Source organism: Protobothrops mucrosquamatus, unplaced genomic scaffold, assembly GCF_001527695.2.
Source record: "Protobothrops mucrosquamatus isolate PMUCROS unplaced genomic scaffold, P.Mucros_1.0 scaffold275, whole genome shotgun sequence".
Taxonomy (NCBI): Eukaryota; Metazoa; Chordata; class Lepidosauria; order Squamata; family Viperidae; genus Protobothrops; species Protobothrops mucrosquamatus.
The window spans coordinates 811,976-835,116 of NW_015386619.1; the positions used below are offsets into that span (position 1 = coordinate 811,976).

The 23,141-nt window shown below is 35.1% G+C and overlaps 1 protein-coding gene across 1 annotated transcript; it reads left to right on the plus strand.

Annotated features, from left to right (window-relative positions):
* The first annotated feature begins 11,281 nt into the window (after window positions 1-11,281).
* ZNF800 (zinc finger protein 800) lies at window positions 11,282-22,549 on the plus strand. The gene is made up of 4 exons (XM_015814678.2): window positions 11,282-11,347; window positions 14,245-14,340; window positions 17,481-17,624; window positions 18,193-22,549. Exons 1-4 carry the CDS (start codon window positions 11,290-11,292, stop codon window positions 19,953-19,955), a joined length of 2,061 nt encoding a protein of 686 aa, XP_015670164.1. The 5' UTR covers window positions 11,282-11,289; the 3' UTR covers window positions 19,956-22,549.
* The last annotated feature ends 592 nt before the right edge of the window (window positions 22,550-23,141 follow it).

Genomic DNA, 23,141 nt, shown 5'->3' on the forward strand with positions numbered 1-23,141 from the left:
CTTTTTAAAAATTATTTTATAAACTTGTAGGGAAATTTTTTAAATAAATAAGTCATGCTTCAGGAATCAAAAAGAATGATGTGGTATTCAAAACTTTTACAGAAGCATTGAGCTGTAGTTTATTCCCAACATTGGCATAAAACAATTGAATAGTAATGGATTTGTATGAAGATGCTATATGACTATTAAATATTTTAATAGACAATTTGTTTTGCACTCTTGATTCATGGATTTCCCTCTGGATTGCCTGATGACATGATATGAATTTACTGAACAGAAACTTTTATAAAAGCTGAACACCAAGAGAGGAGCTACAGTTACAAAATAGCAAACATTCACCATCTGTCATTAGGATTCCTTCCAAAATAGCACACTGATATACTGAAAAAAGCAACAGTAAAATTGCCCCTAGATACAGTATTTAAATAAATGACATGTAATTAATTTTTTAAAAAATCATTCTTTTGAAAGCTTTGAGCTGCTGCTTGGACAAATCTGAATCTCCCAGCTTCCAAAGCTCTTAAACCCACTGGAGACCGTTCTTTTCTGATCTCATCACAAAGAGAATCTGTAAGGAGCACTTTAGACGATCCCAAGCCCTCTCCTTAATCCAGAGAGAGGTTTGGGGAACTGATTCATTCACCAGCTCCACTTTCTGCCATGGCTGTTGGCTCTGCTAAAAGTGAAGTCGTCTTCAGTTCACTATTGCTTCCCTGGAAGTTGAAATGAATTTTAAAAAATTCAAAAATATTGAAGATAGCACAAAAATAATACAGCATTGACAGAATATTATAAAACCTGATGAGTTGGGGCACTATTTCTACTTTGTTTCTATTAAACAAAGGCACAAGAGCTTTGCATAAATAAAATTATGTCCTATAATAGAACTGTGGGTAGTATGTCTGTACTCTGCCATACTCCAAAAAGTGAACTGAGATGATTACATTTGATACTTTATTAAAATTAATACACTGGGGGGCTTCCGGTTTTGCGCAGTAGCACAGCAGAAGAGGGATCGCAGGGCTCTGCACTCTACGGCCAATTGTTTCTGTTTAAGGGCCCTAAATGGGACTAAACTCGCCCTGGAGAGGCGACAAAGAAGGAGGGGTGCCCCGCTGATCATGGAGAGATGGCGGTCAATCTGGTCATCCCGGGGAAAGCCCTCCAGAAACCAGCAGAAGAAAGGCTAGCTTCACTCCAGAGTCTAGCCCAAGCTACAAGCAGCCGAAGCCAAAAAGCACTAATTTAAGGCTGATCGTAAACAACGTGTTTGGAACTGGGTAAGAATACTGATTCTCTCTCTTCTACTTCATAATTGATTTCCTGGGGAAAAAAACCCAAGAAGCAAAAATCCTCTGAAAGTGAGAAGAAGGGGGACTTTTGCTCCACCCTCCCACAGACGGAAGCGGCGAATTAAACTTTTATGGGGGACAGAAATACATTGAAATGAAATGAATATAAGACTTAAATCTGGATAAATTTGAAATTGGTGGAATTAGTTAAGCTTATCTTTTCAAAAGATTATTGATAAAAACAGAAGAAAGTAATTGCTTGTTTTGAAAACTGAAAAATGAACTGGTGCTAACATCTAGTGGTGGATGCAAATATACAATTGTAATTGCTATGATATAGGAATTGGCAGAAAGCCCAGAAAAAGATAATCTATTTTTGTGACCTTCAATGTTTTAACTAAATAGAAAACAGTTGCAACAAAGAAAAGAAAATATTTTGGGTTATCTACAAAGCAAGAATTATAAACCTTAGGGGAAAAAACTGATATTCCTGGATTATAAATACTTATTGAACTGTGACTCTAAAGCTGTTTGCAGAAAAAGGAAAACTTTGTTTTTGGGCTATCATGAAAATATCAAGAAAAAACAAATATTTTCCAGGAGGAAATGTATGCTATGTTGCAACTAATACAAATGACAATGACTTCAAACCATGTGAAAATTAAAAACAACTTTGAAAATATAAATGAACACCTCTTCAATTTAACATCACAATAACTCTCAGAAAATAAAAAAAGAATGATAAAAAAGCAGACAACTGAACATAAACTAGAGGAAAGAGATTTAAAGATGGAACCCAACAATGGAAGGAATTATGACTTAACCCAGGTGGAAAAAAACTTGCAGGAAATATTGGACATGGAAAAGATAACCTACGCTTCAAGATTGCAAAATTAGTCCGAGGACAAGAAAAAAAGATTCGACCAAATGGATTATAGAGCTGTCAGGAGAACTATGAGAACTTGAGAGACAAAAAAATGATAAGAGAAATTAAGAGAGAAGGAAAGAAAAAGATTTTCAATGAATACGAAGAGATGAAACATTCCTACAAAAACATCTTGACTTGTCTCTTGTATCTACAACAACATCTACAAGACTATGGGAAGACCTTCTGGTCCAATGGAGCATAGTGATTAGGCAAGATATTTGGCAAAAAAAGAGGCTAAAGTTAGAATTAAGAAATTAGATGATGGGATTTATCAGGTGGAATATCTAAAGATTAAATACCTGTTTGAATATGGTTAAAGAAATAGAAAAATTATGGATATAAATGAATTTTAGTTTAAGAGGGATGGGCCCCTCAAGTAACATAGTATTTTTTTATGATATAAGAAATATATAAATGTTGGGATGATTCATATGAGGGAAATGTTTTAAATACTTAAGTGTAATTGATTTTGAGAAAATTTCAATTGACAAGAATGTTTTGAATAGATTTAAAAGATTAGATGATTGGATTTATTAGATGGAATATTTAAAGATTAAACATTTGTTTGAATATGGTTAAAAAGAATAGAAAAAAATTGGATATAAATGTATTTTAGCTTAAGAGGGTCAAGTTTCTCAAGTAGTATATTATTTCCTTCTTCTTTTCTTTTTTTTTCTTTTTGTTTTAAGATATGAGAAATGTAAAATTGTTGGGATGGCTTGTATGAGGAAAAAGATTTAAATACTTAAATGTAATTAACTCTGAGAAAATCTTAACTGGTAAGAATGTTTTGAACATTGCGAGGAAAACAAATCTAAATAAACCGGATTTATGACAAAGTAATTAAGATGATCAATTAGAAAAGAAGCTTTATATTGATATAGTTGTTACTTGTAGAAATACTAGAAAAAAATTTATATTCAATTGTTATCTATCAAAATACTAAGAAATGTACTAATTTAAGGTTGATAAAAGAGAATATTATTGAAAGAAGAGAAAGTCAAGGAAAGCTACTGTGTCGATTATGGAATTATAGAAATTAATTGTTATTGTTTTTAAATATAAATAAATAAATAAATATAAACACGCTGTTTACCAAATATTAAGGTGATACTCTTAAAAAAATTAATAAAACATATTTTAAAAAATAAAATTAATACACAGCATTACGTACAATTTAGTTTCAGGTACTAAGATTACTCTTGAGGTATAATTTCTATAATTAATACTTACATTTATACTTATTTATATTTGTACATTATACTCATGGATACACACACACACACACCCCATTCATAATCTATGTGTCGCATTAAAGTTAGAAGGATTCGCAATTTTAGGAAAGATTCTGGATACCACTAGCCATTGTGCCATATCCACAAAGAAGTTCATTTTTTTATGCTATATAGATAATACTTGAAACATTTGTGGGTGATTATTGAATAAATGTAGGGAAATTGCATTCCTACTATCTAATATGGAAACCTGTCCTCTGATACCAATAAGATTCATCTGGAATATTAGTTATGTGAAACTGCCAAGCCTAAGATTGCAGTAAAGCTTTACTTATTAAATATTTACTAAAGTAGGAAAAGCTCATAACTATTTTTATTCTTTTCCAATAAAGTTTAATGGTATAATAAACTTCAATAGAAGATGAGTAAAAAAAAAGATAAGTAGTTCTTCTATAATTATTGCAAGTTGTAATTGCTCTGACTTTTTTGTTTTAATTTTGATTTGCATTGCCATTACAGCAGCATTTCTCAAACTGAATCCTTCCCGATGCTCAGCTCCAATTCCCAGAAAATATAACCAAGAATGATGCATGTTATTTTCCAAAGCAAGTGGAAGAATCTCACATTGAGAAGGAAAGTATAAGTACGGTATATAGATTCCCATTCAATGGAAGGCAACAAATGCTAAAACACACTAAGAGCTAAGTTTTATTTTTCCTTCAATCTGTAAGATAATAAAGCTGCAATCCAATAAACATACTTTTATATGGACCTTTGAACTTAAATGAGCAGATAAATTTTTACCATAAGGTTAAAATTATTTCAAAAAAGCCACAGCAATCATTTGTGGCTCTAATAATGCAACCTGAATGATATACTCCACCTTTCAATAAGCTTCAAGAATAGAGAGATACAAATATTGTTTAATGGCATGGCCCACATACTGGCTTGTGGGGGGGGGGGGCAAGATCTGGATAGTTCCTAAAACTAATGCATGTAAGAAAGAGATGGTGCCCACAGAGAAGATGCTAAAGGGAAGCAGAAGTTTCCCAGGAAGAAGAGAGCACATTCTGGGGGGGGGGGGGGACAAGGTAAAATAAGAGCTGGATAAGAGACTGAGGAAGAGAATAAAGATATCACTTTATTCCCTATAATCCCTATTATCTCTTTAGGCTAAGATAGAAAGCATTTAATCAGGTAAGATTCTGTCTGTTATGTGTAAAGAAATAACTAAACTTTGGCTGGATTGTTCTATGTCATTCTATGTCTGACAATACATTCCATATATCCATTTATATGTATGAAGGGCCATGAACTGAGTAGAGAGTTTGAACTCCATAAAATAATATGTGGTACCCACATCTGAGGAGTCCCACAAATGATAAAACTGGTCATGTGGTTCCTCTGGTGAGTAATGTTACTGGAATGTTAATGGGTGCCACAATGTGATATCATTCTCTATGTAGAACAAATCATATGATTTTTTTAACACTTTGTTTAGCATTTTGCCTCTACCCACCTAAATTACCAAAATGAAAAACAAGAGAAACATAATCATCTACCCTTTTATAGTAACCTGCATGGGGATGGTTGGGGGGGCAAGGAATGATTTATAGCTTCACACTCTAGATCTACCTTGTTTGGAAAGAGGTTTTCTATAATTTATAGGAAGAAAGGATTAAAATCCAACTCACACTGCAAATCCTGCCAGGACTTGGCTTCTATATCCTAATGTACACTGTAATAAATGGAAAAGCAGCATGCAGAGCCCAACTATGTATTTTATGTAATATATATTCCAACAGCTCTGCATATGATCATTAGATAAGTGAAAGATGAGAATGATGCTGATTCATTTACATGGAATTTAGTCAGTTTGATATTTTTTACAGTAATCTATTCACTCACCCCCATCCTTTATTCTGCCTTTCATTGGTATTCTGTTGGAAAAATCAAAGAGTTAGCTTTCTGTAATAGTTTGCAATACGCAAAAGTTGCTTGTTTTTATATTTATTTCTGGGTTTTTTCCACAACAAAATATGTTCCTGAAGTCACACTCTGGCACAATCTTCCCTAACGTATTGCCCTTTAGATATTGCTGGCTCTAGAACTCCCACAAACTAAGCAGACTTAGAATTGTGCATCTGGCAGGACACAAACTCTTAAGCCTATCCTTAAATTTCATAGGTTTCAATTACTGTCACTTAGATTCACGTCTGAAATCTCAAGACAATTCTTATGAGGCAAATTCTACTAGGTTCTGTATTCCTGAATAATTGTGAATAAATTTAATCAATAATATATAGAGTACCTATTTTAATATTTCAACCACCAAAATCAGATTCTCCATGAAAACAGTAATAAGCAAATAGGCTCTGTTGAAGTTAAAGTTCTATATAGAATAAAAATTGAGGAAGAAAGAGGGCAATCTTCCGTAACAACTCCCCTATTTTAAACATTTCAGGCATGATATACTGTAGGAATCAATGCTAAGGACATGGAAATGTTTCTAATCTAGAGCATAAGAAAACTATGCTGAATAGACAAGTTCATCCAAAAAGCTCGAAGTATCATGGAAGTACAATGCGACTTTTTTTGTTTTTAGGCTACTAAATGCCCTTTACCTACTTCCTAATAAGAAGCAATGTACAACCCAGCAGTAGGGAAGCTGCCATTTCCAATCGCTTTAACTTGGAAGAGTTACTCCCTTTCCTACCAAAGAGAAAAAGACATTGCAAGAGTATTTCATTCAGTTATCTTCTGTACATTCTGTGGTTTTAACCATATTCTGATGAAGCAAGTCATCTGAATAAACAGAATAAAAATGCTTCCTCTTGCCTTATTGTCAAGGTAAACACAGAGAATATTTTATTTCGATGATTCTACAGTACTTCAGAAGTTTTGCAAAGCATAAAATTACTATATATCTTATATGTATATACTTATACTCCTAGAAGCACGAAGCTGAAGACACCAGCCTGAAGATGACGAATGGGACTTCGTCGAAACGTGGCCAAGACATTTCCAATTTTACGCGGGAGAAAACCCGAATAACCAAAGACCTACATACAAACACCCGCGAAAACCTCACACACACATATACTGTACTTATCTTACAAAGCCATTCGATTTCCATGCAGTGCGAGTGAAGCTCTGCTTCCTATCTTCCTGATTATCCCACTGCATTCTTGTCTATCTCCAGATTTCATCAGTGATCCCCTTTATCTTTGCGGTCGTAAATGGGCGCAGACATTATTTCCACCGCGTTTAGGATCCAGCATATGGTACTTTAAACACCTGCAGTGATGCAATACTTCTCACCACAACCAATCCCTCTGCGAGACAACAGTGTGAGCACATCACTATCTTTGCTACGCAGGAAGATTGCACAAAGAACGGCCAATGAAGCCCAACAGCAATAAGATAAGAGCAAACCAAAGCATTCAGGAAGAATCGACGGGAGTCTGGCACGCTGCACAAACAATATTTTTGGAACTGCCGCCGTCCAATGCTCAAATCCGGCAATTTCCACTCAAGCCCGTGTGACTACAAGTACTCCGGGCTGCGAAAGCAGCGATATGACAGCTGCCACTCCCCTTTCCAGCAAAACGCGTTGAGCGGACCGAGCGGAGGAACTTTCTGCTGCTTTGTTTCGCTTCTGAAAAGCGTTCACGTGTCATTTCGCGTCCCGTCCTAAACTCCCGCAATGGGATTATAAACTGGATTGTGGGTCAAGTGCTCCACCATACATCCCCATCGTCCCGAACCGTAAGCGAGAACGCGGCAGGCCTCGAGGCATTAGCCTGAATGAGTGGAGAGCGAGCGGAGTCCTCCATTCACTCCTTCGCAGCGCTTTCTAAACCGGAGCTTAGAAGCGACAGCAAAAGCACGCGGGGCTGAGTCCTATAACACTATTATAGACTGTTTATTCAAGCAGAGTTGGCATAAGGTAAGGTCTGTGAGCCGAGCCGAGTTGGCACAAGGCAAGGTCTGTGGACAGGTAGTTTCTGGCTCCGGGTATCGCGCAAGCCAGAGGCGCACCGCTCCTGTGGGCTGCGCGCGCGCTCTGCCCCAAAACTAGTCACGCGGCAGCTTTCCCACTCCTCGGAAAGAAGTCCACCCAAGAACTAGAGGGGCCGCGGCACCCCCAGCAGACTGCCATCGCGCGCTACTCCATTTCGATTGGCTGAAGCGCACGTGGAAGAGGCAAGTGGTGTGCGCGCGCACTCCCCCCTTTTTTGTTTTCTCTATCTCTTTTTTTTTGCCCCTCAGTTTTCGGCTCCTCGCGCAGGAATAAAACCTGCCCAGCTGCCCTTGCGGGATTGGCTCTGCCGGGGGTAGCGGGAGAGAATGTGAGCCGGGAGGTGGCCCCAGACCCGAGAAGGGGTGTGTGTGTATGTGTGTGCGTGCGTTTGTGTGAGAGCGCGAGCCAGAGAAGCCGGGTGCGGCGCATGCGTGCTGCGCTGCCCCAGGCCTGCCGCGGCCGCAGTCACTTCCTGCCCTTGCGCCCATCCGGCTCCGGGGTCGCGTCGCGCGGCCGCTTGGGCGGGACAGGCGACGGTAACTTTCAGCCGGGACGCTGCGGGAGCGCTTCCCTTTCCCCCTCCTCCTCGGCGGAGGCAGGGTCGGCGCGGCTGCCCCTGAGAGAACTCGGTCGGCGGCGCCCGCTGTCACCTGCCGCTGCCTGGGGAGCTCGCCCTCCGGCTTGCCTTCCGCGCGCACTGCCATCCCGTCCCGAGAGCCGCCGCCGCCGCCGAGCAGGGTGCGCTTGATGGGCTAAACGCCGCCTTTCTCCTCCTCCTCCTCCTCCTCCGGCTGGGGCTGGGGGCTGCCCGTCTTCCAGGAACCCCGGTAGGTGCGGTTGCCGCTGGAACTTTTGTAGCCAGCCCTCTTCTCCACAGCCTCCACGTCTGGACTCCCCGAAGGCTGGGAGCTGATACTTGGTGCGCGTCCTGTGTGTTGGAGAGCGAGAAAGAGTTGGAGAGCGAGAAAGCCAGCCCCGCTGCTGCTTCGTAAAGAGACTGGCTGGTTAAGTGACAGGTGGCCCGAAGGGACAACCCCTGGCCCCTGGGGTGAGGGGATGGGCGAAGGCGCCCGGTCTCCGGGTTGACTGTAGTTGTGTGGCAAGAAGGAAAGGTGTTAGGGGCTTAAGCCGTAATGGTGGAGGTGGGCTTGGTGTTGGATCCGATGATGCTTTTTTTCCAGGGACAATGCTAAGAAAGGGCTAAAGAGGTAGGAGGGTTGTGTACATTTCCATATCTTCTTTTAAATCTTGTTTTAGTTGGACACTCAGTTCTGGAAGAATTGGCTTAGGTTCTGGATCTTTGTGTCAGTCCATATAGGTTGAAGTGAAGTGGGTGTGTGAGGAATGATGGATTATACGCCATCAAGTTGTTGTCAACCCTTAGTGATCACATAGGTTTTCTGCATGATGATTTGTCCCTAAAATAATCTCTCGGATCATCTCTTGGTATACTCATCACTGCTGAGTTTATCCATCTTGCTGCTGGTTGCCCTTTTCTTCTCTTCCTTTTTACCTTTCCCAGCATTAGAGCCTTTTCAGATACTAAAGATATTCTGCACATGGTCAATTATACTCTGTTGTCTGTAAAAAACAGTAGGAACCACTCATTCTGCAGAGGGAGGCTGCTAGATAATATTTTGCTATAAAGAAGATAAAATAGGTACACTATTAACTAAAGTACTTTTCTTATGATATTAATATAGATAATATAGAGAGTTGTGAATGATATGGCTTGAAAACTGTGTGCCATAATTGCACTTCGATATATAGTTATTCAGTTTCTATAGCCACCCATCTCAATGACTCTGATAATTAAATAGTTTTCTGTTGTCGGTAGTTAAGCAAGCAACCCTTTAGTTTTATGATGTATTTAATAAAACAAATATTTTTTAAAGACAAATTTAGACTGTAAATTGTAGATTTACAAATCCTAATTATCCTTTTCCCAGTTATGTAAATAGAGGATTGTGCACTTGAGCTTGCTTTTAATATAAACACTTTTAATTAAAATTCATGTTAAATAATACCTTTAAAACATAAAGTTTTATGTGGATCAGGCTAATATGCTTTGTAGATAGACATGACTCATAAGCTTTTAGGTGTTAACAGTTACATTCAGAAATCCTTTGGATTCCTATATGATAAGCTGTGGTTTGTTCCTGCCCGCTGACATTCCTAAGCTCTCAAGACCCACAATATGTCCAGCTTGCCTGACCAAATTGGATGGATAGAAACTACCTGTCACTGAAGTAGCTCAGTCCTACAAAAACAGATATAAAAATATGGAAAGCATAGGAAATTTAGAATGAGTGTATAATTTCTGAAAATGCTTACATATTGAACAGAAAGTGTACAATCTCCGTATATTACAGTACTATAGTATGACTGACTTAGTTATTTCTGAAGGAATTCTTGTAGTTTATTGTAATAGAGGATCATTTGGGAGTGAAGTTTTTGGTTATTTTACTGTATATATAGTATATCTGGATCTCGTAGCAACATACTAGGAGATACCCAACAAATTTGGTGTCCAAGTGGAAACTTAACTGCCTGGATATTCCTAGTCTCAATCTAATATAGCAATCACTGCATGGCAGTGGTGCTGGAATTAACGTAGCCTAGCTTTGTACAACAAGGTATATGTAAATTCATATGTGTGGGTGATACAAAGGAAATGAATGACACAATATTGCTACAACTAGTAATATGATATTGTTGGATAATATATAGAATCTAGGCTCGTAATAAAGTATTGATTTATAAAAACCTACAAGTGAATAAACCTGTTTTCTATATAAAATAGTTAAGGTGGAATTTATTTCTGAACTTTTGCTTCTATCAAAGTTGAATTGAAAAGCACAGGAATAATGGAAAAGTATTCATACCTGATGACATAGGAAACAACTTTATGCATGCATCCAAATAAATATTATTTTGATATTCGTCGTCTGTTCTGTGATTTTGCATTCAGATAAAGTGTTTTAATCAGTATCAGTTCTCATTGAAAATACATATGCTAGTAGTGCAGATCAAGGCGATAAACATGTTGTAGGTATAATCTATTTAGACGTGCATTATACATGAAAATGATGGATGAGATTGAAGCAAGGATGGCATAGCCAGAACAGATGATACCACCCATTTCTTCTCTTCCTATTGCACCTTACAGTATCTCACTTCAGATAGCATTATTGGACAATATCAAAAGTCTGAATTGATCAATAGCAAAAAGTCTTTATAATTAGCTTGAGGGTCATGAAAATAGACCAAGACCACACATAATCTGGACTGCAGGTTGCCTATCTAATTGGAAAGATAATTTTCTTTTTTCTGTGGTTGTCTATTGCCATTTGAATGCTGTCATTGGCTCCATCAGTAAGTTAACTAGGTTTGAAAATGACAGGCAGATCTGAGATAAAAGGAAGGGGGCTATAAGGGCATAAATTAGACTCATTTAATTTGAATCAAGAGTGACAAGTTGTGTTATAAAATTTGATTCAGAGGCAAATTGATACAATAATAGGTGATTATATCAAACTTCTAATTGTAACACTTATATAAGGTATAACTCTTTAAGGGTATCTTCTTGATGCACTAAAATGTGTGGGTGGATGTGTGGGTGGGTATTTCTGCACACACACAATCACAGCTTGAATTTATTTTTGCATGTCTTAAATTGTGTCACATATTCACTACTGACTTTTCAGATCATTGGTTTGATAAATTACCATGTAAAACAATTAATATTGGCTTATTTTATCAGAAACAAGCTACTGAATGTAGAAGGAAAGGAAGTCATTGATGTAGAAAATGCCTCTTAGAGACAAGTACTGTCAGACTGACTACCACCATGGATGCTGTGAACCAGGTAAAGCTTCCACTTTTGAAATTTTGTAGATATTCTTCACATACTAAGTTTTATTTTCTGTGAGATGCTTGAGTAAATTATTTTAATGTTACATGAAATTGTTTAGATATAGCATGTTTATGGGTCTGGACTTGACAATAAGCAAAATGTGTAGTTTATTTTATTTATTTATTTATTTATTTATATCATGCCTTTATTATTTTAACAAATACCTCAAGGTGGCAAACATATCCAATACCCCTTCCTCTTACAATTTTCCCACAACAACAACCCTGTGAGATAAGTTGGGGTGAGAAAGACTGACTGGCCCACATCACCCAGCTGGCTTCCATGGCTCATATGGGATTAGAATGCACAGTCTTCTGCTTTCTAACTTGATGCCTTAACCACTAGACCAGAGGTAGGCAACCTTGGCTGTTTTATGACTCGTGGACTTCAACTCCCAGAATTCCTGAGCCAGCACGGCTGGCTCAGGCATTTTGGGAGTTGAAGTCCACGAGTCATAAAAGATCCAAGTTTGCCTACCCCTGCACTAGACCAAACTGACTAGCATTCCAATACATATGGAACAGTTTTTGTAAATAAATAGCTTGATGTATAAGTATGTAACAGTATTTTATGTACTTAAATATAATAAAACATAAAATGATTTTCAGTCTAAAATAACTGTATACCTTTATCATTCTTATTTAGTATATATGTATATATTTTAGAAACAATTTTTGTTGAAGCTAAAGAAGGAGGTTTGTGTGTATGTGTGTATGCATGTTGTATGAACACACATTCACACATGCACACTCTTGATGATAGGGTATATGCTCCATTCAATTTGAGAATCTGTGGAATAATTTTTATAAATATAGCTATTGCCAATCTATTCATGCTTACTGAAGAAATTGTGTCATTGTTTTCAGCGAGCTTTCTCCCAAGTAAATACCTATATACCTGAGAGAAAAGTTCTTGATTTTGGTCAGTTTTATGGCTGAATAGGCAATGAAAGACTTTATATTAATTTTTAAAAAGGTGCTTTGAAGCATTTGAGGAAACAGATGTAGGACCTCTCTACACTTTCTCCCAGGTCCACATAATATCTCTCTGCATCAATCACATGATATGATGGAATGTGTCTTTGAAGGGACAAGGAAGCACATTCCAAGGAAGGGGCTAGACAAGAGACAACATAGTTCAAAACTGGATTGTGGAAAGAGAGAGAGATTTAGGATAGCCTCTCCCAGGGTAAAATAGATTTGCTCTGGCAAGATTCTATCTATATAATGTAAGAAACAAAACCCTGGACTTTGGCTGGATTGTGTTACATTGTTCTCGGGCTAGGCTTAACACATGCTCCTAAGAAAGACAGCAGCTTAAAGGAAATGCAGGGATGTGTTACATCCATGTCCTTACATATGAAGTATTGTAATACATTCTGAAATATTATGAGAATCATATTTGAAGCATTGAATAACCGTATTGCTGATGAGTTATAAACAGAGCATACCAAATGTCAGACCCCATATTCAAATTCCAATGTGCTTTTATTAATTTTCAGAGAAAATATTACTTAGGAACATTCAAAGGTCACATATCAAATGAGTCAGGAAGAGTTAAGAAGAAAATTGCAACAAATTCAAACATTTAAATTGTAATAAATATTATAATTTAAATATTATACACCTTGTATACTGTTCCAAGAATTGATGAATTCATTAAATGACATTGTATATTCTAAGGCAACATTCTACCCATTATATATTTTATATCTGTTTTTATGTATTACCAACATCAAGACCATAACTACATGGTTTTAAATCAGAGAATGTTCTTCCCCATCTAAACCTAGCCATAAGTACCTCACTTGGCTGGCCCAGAGGCAAAAGATATAATTGGATAACATCAGCATATGGAAGATACCAAACCCCAAACTGCATATGACCTCACCCAGTGGTTTCATGGGGATATTGAAAAGGAGGTGAGAGATTAAAACCTGTAGCCTATAAAGGAGGGACAAGGAGTGATCGGTCCTCTCAACCATTACTGACTGGAACTAGCCATAAAACGGTGCCCCCAGTTCCCAACTGGCAGGACCAGCTCAGAAGGATACTGTGGTCAAGAGAGATCAAAGAAGTACAGGAATCGATACATCAGCTAAACAATATTTTGTTTAAATCTTCTACACAGGGTTCATATTAGGAGTTATAAGAGGTATTTTATACTGCAGAGGTGTTTTACATAATACAGGTGTAATTTAAAACTAAAGGAATGAATTTATTTGTAGTAAATCAATGTGCCAATTATTGTAGAATTGTTTTACTAAAACATATGATTGATCAATTTACACTTTTTTAACCTGGCAAAAACTTTCTAGCATACTCTACAGTTGACATAAATAGTTTTCTTGCAAAATAGTCTAAATTATTGTTGCTGTTGTAATTTTGCAAGAAAACCATTATTAAAACCATTATTACAACAACAACAACAACAACAATAATTTACACTATTTTGCAAGAAAACCATTTATATCAACCGTAGAGTATGCTAGAAAGTTTTGGCCAGGTTAAAAAATTTTTAATTGATTAATCATACATTTTAGTAAAACAAGAGCTAATTATATGTTTCCTTTGATGAATTGTGTGCCCTAGAAGTACAATATGTACCTATTTGTATACATGTGTCTTTTTTGGAATTTCTGTGTTATATGTTAACAAAATAGATTATTTAATTAACAAAATGTACACTTGCTGTTCCTCAAAAACAAAGGCATGAAGCACAAACAAAAACTAAAGTTGGAGATTAGAAATTAGTTATTACTGGTGGTTTTCAGACTGCAGTGTATGCCACCATTCATGTAGTAATTCAATTAATTAACATTTCCATTGTATATTTTCAATATTTTATAGTACGTGTGCTGGAACCTGGAGATCCGCCTTTATTACAGCAGCCTTTTCATACATCAAAATCTGGAATCCAGCAAATTATTGAATGTTTTCGATCAGGTATGCTTCTTTTGTTTCTTTTAATTTTTTTTTATATTTTCATGATTAATTCAGTTTACCATGTGCAGCCTTAGTTAGCCTGAGGAGATACTTGATTTCTGAGTAGCATATCTAGACTTTAAAAAAAAGTAGTGTGAGGAGTAAATTTAACTTAATTTAACTTTTAATCTTCATTAAGACAGACTTCCCATTTAATGTTTTCATAACATTTAATGTTTTTCTGAGGCGGATCGGTAGTTAAGAAATATGAAATATGAAATATAAACTAACCAACCAACTAACTAATTAAATTTGGAGATACTAGAGGGTATAGGAATTACTTTGGAGGTTACAAGTTCTATAGTAATAGCAATAATAAAAGCAAAACTTCGAATTCCATTTTATGTAAATAAATTTGAATACACATATCATGTTAAATAACTTTATACAAAAGATCCTGTTTTATTTTTAAAACTGAATTTCAGTTTTTCTAAGGGTACATTCTACTAGAAGTTTAATCATCCATATACAGTTCAGTCTTACCAGAGAGGCCACAGCTTTGAACAGACAAACAAGTTGGATAATTTAACTGTATTTCAAAATGTTTCTAATCCTTTTCATTGAAGTCCATGAATTGTATCTGTATATATGGTACAGGTTTAATTAATTGCAGGCCTAAAATGTGTCATTGTATTACTAGTTAACAAAATTCTAACAGCTTTAAACATTGTTTTCTTTTTTATGACTCTGCTTACTTTTTTTCTTTTTATTCCCAGGATTCCTATCCATAGTTATTGTTAGCTTTTATTTTATTTTATTGTTAATTTATTTCTTCCTCCTGTGTTTCTGATATCTGTAGTTCCTTATATATTGTAAAATAGACTCCTTTCTTTCAAGATGTTAAGATATATTTTTGTTTTAGGAGTCTTAAACATACCTATCTATGCTTTATATTCATTTGAAATTATGAAAACATCACAGAGCTGTCTTATAAATCTACATGGATTTTAGTATATTTTAGTATATATTCACTACATGTTAATATGACTATGATGACTATAATGAATATTGCATTTACAGTAGTGGCCAAAATTGTGGAAACCTTTTGGGAAAAGTGTATTTTTGAGGTTTAATGGCTAATAACACACCTTTTTGGGGGGAGTAGTACTATAACATTATATATCAATGGAAAGATAATTTAATCAAGAATGTAATGCAACATAGTTTGTTCAATTATCTGTACTGTATTCTATGAAAAGTTATAGCCAAATAACCAGAAAAAGGAAGCACAACTTGCTTAGGTTGATATCAGGTAGCTTTCCTTCATCTGATTGTAGCCAATGAGCATGAGTGTTTTGAGAGCCAATCAGCTGTCATTTTGTTTTGGCAATGAGCCAATCAGATCACAGTAGGATTCAGTTATTGATGTCATGTATTGAAGCTGAGAGGAGGACATTTGTCAGTGTTTTATGTGATTGCTATCAAGTTGGTTGGGGTTTTTTTCCCTTTCATTTAGTGAGCGTGTAAAATGTAATAAAATTAAAGTAATGGTGCAAAGAGTTGACTGGTTGCCCAGAAAGCGATGTAAAATAGTATTATTAAGTGAACAAGGCTATAGTTATAAAGAAATTAGAAGAAAAAATGGTGGAAACTTAACCAAAGGTGGCATTTCTACTGTACACTTTTCCCAAAAGGTTTCCACAATTTTGACCACTACTGTAGATTATTTTAAAATTGTCTCTTTTGATCTATCACTCAAAATATTTTCCCAATTTATAACCTTTGTTTTTTTATGTACACAATCTCTTATCTATATAATTGTTGATTTAGAATAGGCTGCTCAGTTATTTTGAATGTGTTTCAAGCTTGAAACATTTCCAAGATGATAGAAGCAGTTCACTTCTTGCATATTGAAAACAAAGCATTTTGAACTCAAGGCAGCTTTTTCTTGCAACTCAGGTGGTTTGAACTTGAAGCATTTTGTAGCCCTCAGAGGCATGCAGCTTGTAGCTTTTGTTTCAGTATATTATATGTCATATCAAGCATAGGTATTCTAAGTGACAAGTAAGACCTATGATATGTTCAATCTGGTGTTCCTACTATGACTGTAGCTTGACTGAGGCATCCTTAGTTGAATTGCTACAATACACTTAATGGGCTTATCCTTCAGTTTGTCTGGAAGTTGCAGTTGGTGGAGAACATATCCACCTATAATGAAGTGAGATGAGTGAATCAAAACATGAAGCACCCCAATTATAGAAGACTCTCTCTAAAATAGATCAAATATCTTCCAATCTGGCTTCTTTCAAGAAACGGTATGATTTATATTGAAGACATAATTATTCATCTAGGCAGTTATAGTACAACACTCCAAGATCAGCGTGCTTTTAATGATTTTATATTGCTATTTAAGTGTAGTTTTTATTATGTTAATAATAAATATGTTAATAATAGTAATAATATTTTTCAAAAAAACTTTCTTTTAAATGATTCTAAACTACTGTAAAAGATTACTTGTGGCTCTTGAAATAGCACAAGGTTTTTAATTATATATAAACTAATAAAACTAGCAAAACAACAGGTGGCAGGCCTAACTGTGTTAAACAAAAATGTATTCCATACATTTCATGATGGCATTTCAATATATCACTTTGTATGCTACCCACACTCATAGCTGTTAGAGAGGCAGCCATGGATGGATAGATGGATGGATGGATGGATGGAAGGAAGGAAGGAAGGAAGGAAGGAAGGAAGGAAGGAAGGAAGGAAGGAAGGAAGGAAGGAGAGAGAAAAAGAAAGAGATTGTATATAAATGTCAGAATATTTGTATAGCCTAAACTGGCATGAAGAAGAAAAAATGCATTCTTGAAACTCATAGATAGGAGCATGCATCTGCCAGTTAAATTATACCTGGTAAGCATGTAGCATGCAAATCAGATATTTTCTAAGCACATTGTTGAAGCAACCTAACTATTTTCAGGTAAAGTGGTTTTTTTGCGTGGATGAAATATTACCACACAATTCATTTGAATCCTACTGTTTTTGATGGCTAGATAAAGTAATTATTTTTATCCTTTGGATAACATCAATTAAAGCACTTGTCCAAGTGAACAGTATTCTGAATATTCTGTCCTGCTAAAAGTTTTTAATGATTTGTTTAGGAACTAAACAACTCAAGCATATTTTGCTAAAAGATGTGGATACCATTTTTGAATGCAAATTCTGCCGCAGTCTCTTCAGAGGGCTACCAAATTTAATAACTCATAAAAAATACTATTGTCCACCAAGCCTTCGGATGGATGACAGTAAGTTTCTCTTCTCTAAATTTTCTTCCTTAGATTTTAAAGTTATAGTGTGATAATGCTTTTAAAGATAATGATTGTTAAAATGTAGCTTTTTTTCAATAAAGCATGCATACATACCTTTTAAAAAATAGAATTTCTTGTATCTATACTATATCTGTACTGTATATTATGAATAGAAGATATCTCTTACAGGAGTTTCTATAGTGTGGAAAGAAGCAAAAGTAATGTTAAAAATATGAGCAAATAAATTGACAGGTACTTACTTTAATTTTATTTATCTTAAAAGAAACACACCTGTGGTTGCACACTACATATAAGTGTTCTGTGAGATACTGTGTGTGTGACTGGATTTTGAGCTATCCATTCCCATTTCCTTTCTGAACAAAAGGGTGGCTAATGTTTCCAGAACAGAAAAGATTGAATGTTAGTTGATTTGAATGTCTATAGAAGAGTATTTATGGTGCTGTCTTTCTCTCTTATAATGTTGTCTTAATGTACTTTTACTGTTATATTATTTTAAAAAAAACACTTTTAGTGATAGTTGTAATATTGTCTAATTTTATTTTAGACTCTCCTGATATAAATGATAAACAGAGTCAAGCCATAACTGATCTCCTAGAAGCTATGTATCCAAGAGTGAACAAGCAAGATTATACAATACGTTTGGAACCTATAGAAACAAATCAGAATGCTGTGTTTCAGTATGTTTCAAAGGCAGATAGCTCAGTGGAGAACTCTGATACAAACACTGTTCCTGACCAAGCTTCTGTAGAAACACCAGAACATGCAACAGAACCTCCTAAACCAGTGTCAGATGCTTCAGAAACAAAAACTGAAGAGACTCCTCCCTTAGTTGTTGACAAGATAATACCAACTCCAGAGGAATCTGCCCAATGCTCAAAACCTGAATTAGAATGTGATAATAATTCTGAGTCTGGACATCAATTAATTTGTTCCCTGTGTAAAAAAGAATTTCATTCCAGACGCAGTGTACGCCGTCATATTAGGAAAGTCCATAAAAAAAAGATGGAAGAACTAAAGAAATTTATTCAAATTAAAAAACGGCCAAATCAGACATCTGGAAGGGGTCGCAATAAGAATGTTTTGGTAACTTTGGGTAAAAGTTGTCCTTTGTGTATTAAATCATTTGCTACAAAAGCCAATGTAAGAAGGCATTTTGATGAAGTTCATAGAGGACTAAGAAGGGATTCTATAACTCCTGATATAGCTACAAAACCTGGACAGCCTTTATCCTTGGATAAAAGCTCTGCAAAGACTGCTAAAACACAAAAACAAAAGTCTTCAAAAGCTGAGTACAATTTAACTACTTGCAAATGCCTCTTGTGTAAGAGGAAATATAGTTCCCAGGTAATGCTTAAAAGGCATATGCACATTGTTCACAAGATAACTCTTTCTACTAAGAATCCTAAAAGAGAGAGAAAGCCTAATGCAGAAGTAAAAGTGAAAATTGAACCCGCAGAATCTGCAGAATCTATGCCTTCCAGCTGCAGTTCTTTGCAGAATGAAGTAAAGGGAATAAACAATGCAAATGAAAGAAAACATGCATCATCCACTGAGAGAAAGAATGCAGTATCCAGTGAAAAAAAGAAAACACCCACTGAAAGAAAAGGCATATCATCCACTGGAAAAAGGAATGTAACTCCAGCTAAAAAAAAAAAAGTTAGGCAGAGCTGTCAGAACTCAAAGTCAAATAATCAGTCTCTCGCAAGTGGTCTCAAAAAGCCCCGGAAGCCAAGGCTGTCAGTTGGCTTTGATTTTAAAAAGCTTTACTGTAAGCTCTGTAAACGCCAATTTACTTCTAAACAAAACTTAACAAAGCACATTGAGTTGCACACAGATGGAAATAATATATATGTTAAGTTCTATAGGTGTCCCCTCTGCACTTATGAAACACGCCGAAAGCGTGATGTGATAAGACACATAAGTGTAGTACATAAAAAGTCTTCACGTTACCTTGGTAAGATAACTGCAAGTTTAGAAATCCGAGCAATAAAAAAACCTATTGACTGCATTCTAAAAAAGGTGGCAAAAAGAGGCCCTCAGAGGGAAGAAGGTAAACAGAATGGTTCAAAACAAGACATTACCTCTAACTCGCCAAATAAAAAATATGAAGGAACTGATGTTGGCATTGAAGTGAAAGTCACAAAAAACTTTTCTCTGCACAGATGCAATAAATGTGGAAAAGCATTTGCCAAAAAGACTTTCTTAGAACATCACAAGAAGACTCATAAAGCAAATGTGTCACATTCACCTGAAGAAGACAACAAAACCAAAGGCAGAAGTACAAGATCTAAAGCTCTTGTCTGTTGAAAAATACTAGTGCCTTCTTAAATACATGCCTAAATTTTCCATTGGTACTTAGAGAGCAATTACTTTTTTAATAGATCTAATGCTCCAGAAGGTAAAAGACTATTGCATTCATTAAAAAAAGAGTTTAAGATTTTTTTTTCATGACAGTGAACCTAAAGCAGGTTAAGTTAATACACATATGTTTCTTCAAAGTTTAATATTATGTATTAGTATTTGCATAATATTTAGTTAATAGTTCCATAATTCCAAATGATTTTAAAATTAATTTTGCACTTCATTGGTACTGACCAGTCACAGCAAGAATATATGAACTGAAGATCTATGAATGTGATGTTGCCCAAGTATGTTGGTTTGATACATTAGGAAACATTTTTGGCATAGAATTTGGAAAATATATTTGTATTTTTTAAAATAATGGTATATAACTCTTAAGCCCTAGAGTTAATACTTTTGTATTTAAATCGCCATTCCTTTTGTATTAGGAAAAGATAGTCACTCAAAAAAATCTTATTTTATTTGAGGAATGTTTTTTGGTACTTGGTTATTTGTTTCTGGAATTTTAATTTTTTTTATAGAATTAATTTCGACTGGGTAGGGGTATCAGATAGCCTATTTTATTTTATGTAATGAAAATATGGAACATATACAAATTACCTTGCTTTAATTGAAAAATCTTGGGCAACCAGCAGTTAAGGATAGAATAGCATTTTTAAATTCCTATGACAGACAAAAGTTGTTTCATTTCTAAGAGAAATGTGAGTATATCTCAGTAAACAGGTGCAAAGGCTCCTTTAATTGAAGGTAACTTCATAAAATTAAATTACTTGTGGATTCTGGTATTAATATTAAAAATTATGTAATACAAACCTAGGTATTTGAAAGCTATTTTCAGGTTGGTTGAAAGTTGTCTGGATAGATTGGTTAGTTTTTGTTTTGTTTTGTTTTTGCTTTATAAAATAAAAAAAGAGTCTCTAAACTAGTGATGATCTAGACTTTGATCATATAGCTTTTCCCTTTTCCCCATATTTAGAGGGGGACTCTTCAGCCAGTGAGGGAAGTGACACAAAGAGAACACAGAACTGTTAGTAAAGGTGCCCCTTCCTATCCTGCAGATAAACGTTTCTACTGGATCAAAGAATTATGGGTATCAGTTGAATGCTTCCTCAATTTTTACCCAAATAAATAACCAGCTTATCAGAGAAAGTTAGCCTGACTTCTATGTGGTAGGCTTATATGCTGCCTACTAATAAACAAAAAAACCTTTAAAATTGATTACAGGTTATATTATATATGTATTTCTCCTTAGCTCAAATAATGTGATAATATTTGAAATTAGAACCACTAAAATCTAGAATAGTACTATGAGAATAAGCTATTTTCAGATTAAATGTGTTGACTCTTAAACAGTATAACATCTTATCCAACATTTTTAACAAACTTAAACTTCATTAAAAATAACACCTAAAATTGAAAACCAGTTGTTTTACTTGATGCAGTTCTGGAGTGCTAGAAATGAAATGAATATTTTAAAAGGAAAGCTTGCAAACATTTTTAGATGAAATTGCCACCTAGAACATGTGCTTCATAGGTGTGGCCCTTACTTAATTCTGATTTTATGGAAAAGATTTTATGTTCATTGTGATATACTACTAAGCAAATGCTTTGTGATGTACTTAAAATATTTTTATATATATAAATGAATGTATATGAGCAGTTTTGTTAGGATAATTTGAATGAATTGTAATCTAGCATTTGCTTTAAATTCAATTCATGGTTGAGTAATTTTGGGAGTATTAAATTTGAATTGTATTGTCAAAATCTATAGTGATTTTGAATGATTAGTATATTCAACAGTTTTTCATATGGAGGTTTACAAGCTACCCACATTCCCCTATTTTAATTGTTCTTTTTTTAAAAAATAAAATAAAATTACACACAAGCACTTTAATAGCCAGAGTTTAGATTTCTTTTAGTGATTTCTTCTAAAGACATTACACTAATATTCCTTGAAGAAAGTAGTTGGGATTTTGTTTGGGTAGTATATTCATATTCAAACATTTGTTTTGTAATATGTTAATTATTGCCTAAGAAAAATAGTGCAAGGATTTTTTTGTTTTGCCCACAAAATGTTGAATGACCACTTTAGGTAGCACTTGACTTTTTTTTGTAAAGTTTATAAGAGGCTTGCTCATTATTGTCTATTTTATAATCAGTTCTATAGCAAAACAGTAGCACACCTTCCATTATGAATTTTTGGCAGGTTTGTGCCCCTTTTTTAAAATTTTAGAAAATGTTTAGTGATTTATGTCAAATTGCCAGATACTGAATATCAGAAGAAATACTGGTTGACTCCCTTTCTAAGGGATTGCCTTGTGTCCATATAAACCTTTTGTACAAAATATATCTAAAAATGTTGATCATAAATAAAAAATATTCTTTTATGAATAGATATGTGTTTGGCCTTTTAGTGCTTTGCACTAAAAAACTGTGAATGGAAAATGGACTGTAACTGTTTCTGGAAATGTTCTATGTTGAATGTACATGCTTGGATAAATGTACTTTATTTGAATAAACTGGAAATTATTTCAGCTAAATATACTTAGATCCTCTTTATCAAATGCATAGTTGAGAATAATGTGGTTATCTTTTCTTCGAGGGCAATGATGGCAAATCTTTTGGGCTCGGTATGTCAAAAATTCAGAAAATGCTTAACTTGACTTTGCTGGCATGTCATACATCCCCACCCATCTATTACCCCAAACAAATGAGAAAAAAATCATAATAAAGAGTAATACATTAATTTGTTAAAATTGATTGTTAAATACATTAATAAATACTTAGATCTAATTGTAAATATATTTTTAAATGCATATCCGAGGCAGTTCCAAGTTACACAAGGCTTGGAAACTTTGGAGAATGCTCTTACATGGCCTTGTAGCCTCCAAAAAGAATAAGAAAGCATTTCTTGTTCTCAGGTATTGTTTGGAATCTCTGGAGGTTGTACAAGAACAGAGGCCTCTTGCTCAGCTTTCAGAGAGTCTGGAGGTTTGACATGTCACCAAAAATGAAAAGGTGTGTCACCTGTGACACACGTGTCATGGGTTCACTACCACTGTTAGAGTCAAATAAAAACTGGAATAGAAATCATTGTTTTTACTGTGTCAAAGAGGCAACATTTACTACAAG

Bases quoted from the DNA above. Each gene is read 5' to 3' on its own strand.
- ZNF800 (XM_015814678.2), top strand. From the start codon at position 11,290: ATGCCTCTTAGAGACAAGTACTGTCAGACTGACTACCACCATGGATGC. The intron at 11,348-14,244 runs GTAAAGCTTCCA...AATATTTTATAG, and splicing joins CCATGGATGCTGTGAACCAG to TACGTGTGCTGGAACCTGGA. The intron at 14,341-17,480 runs GTATGCTTCTTT...TGATTTGTTTAG, and splicing joins TATTGAATGTTTTCGATCAG to GAACTAAACAACTCAAGCAT.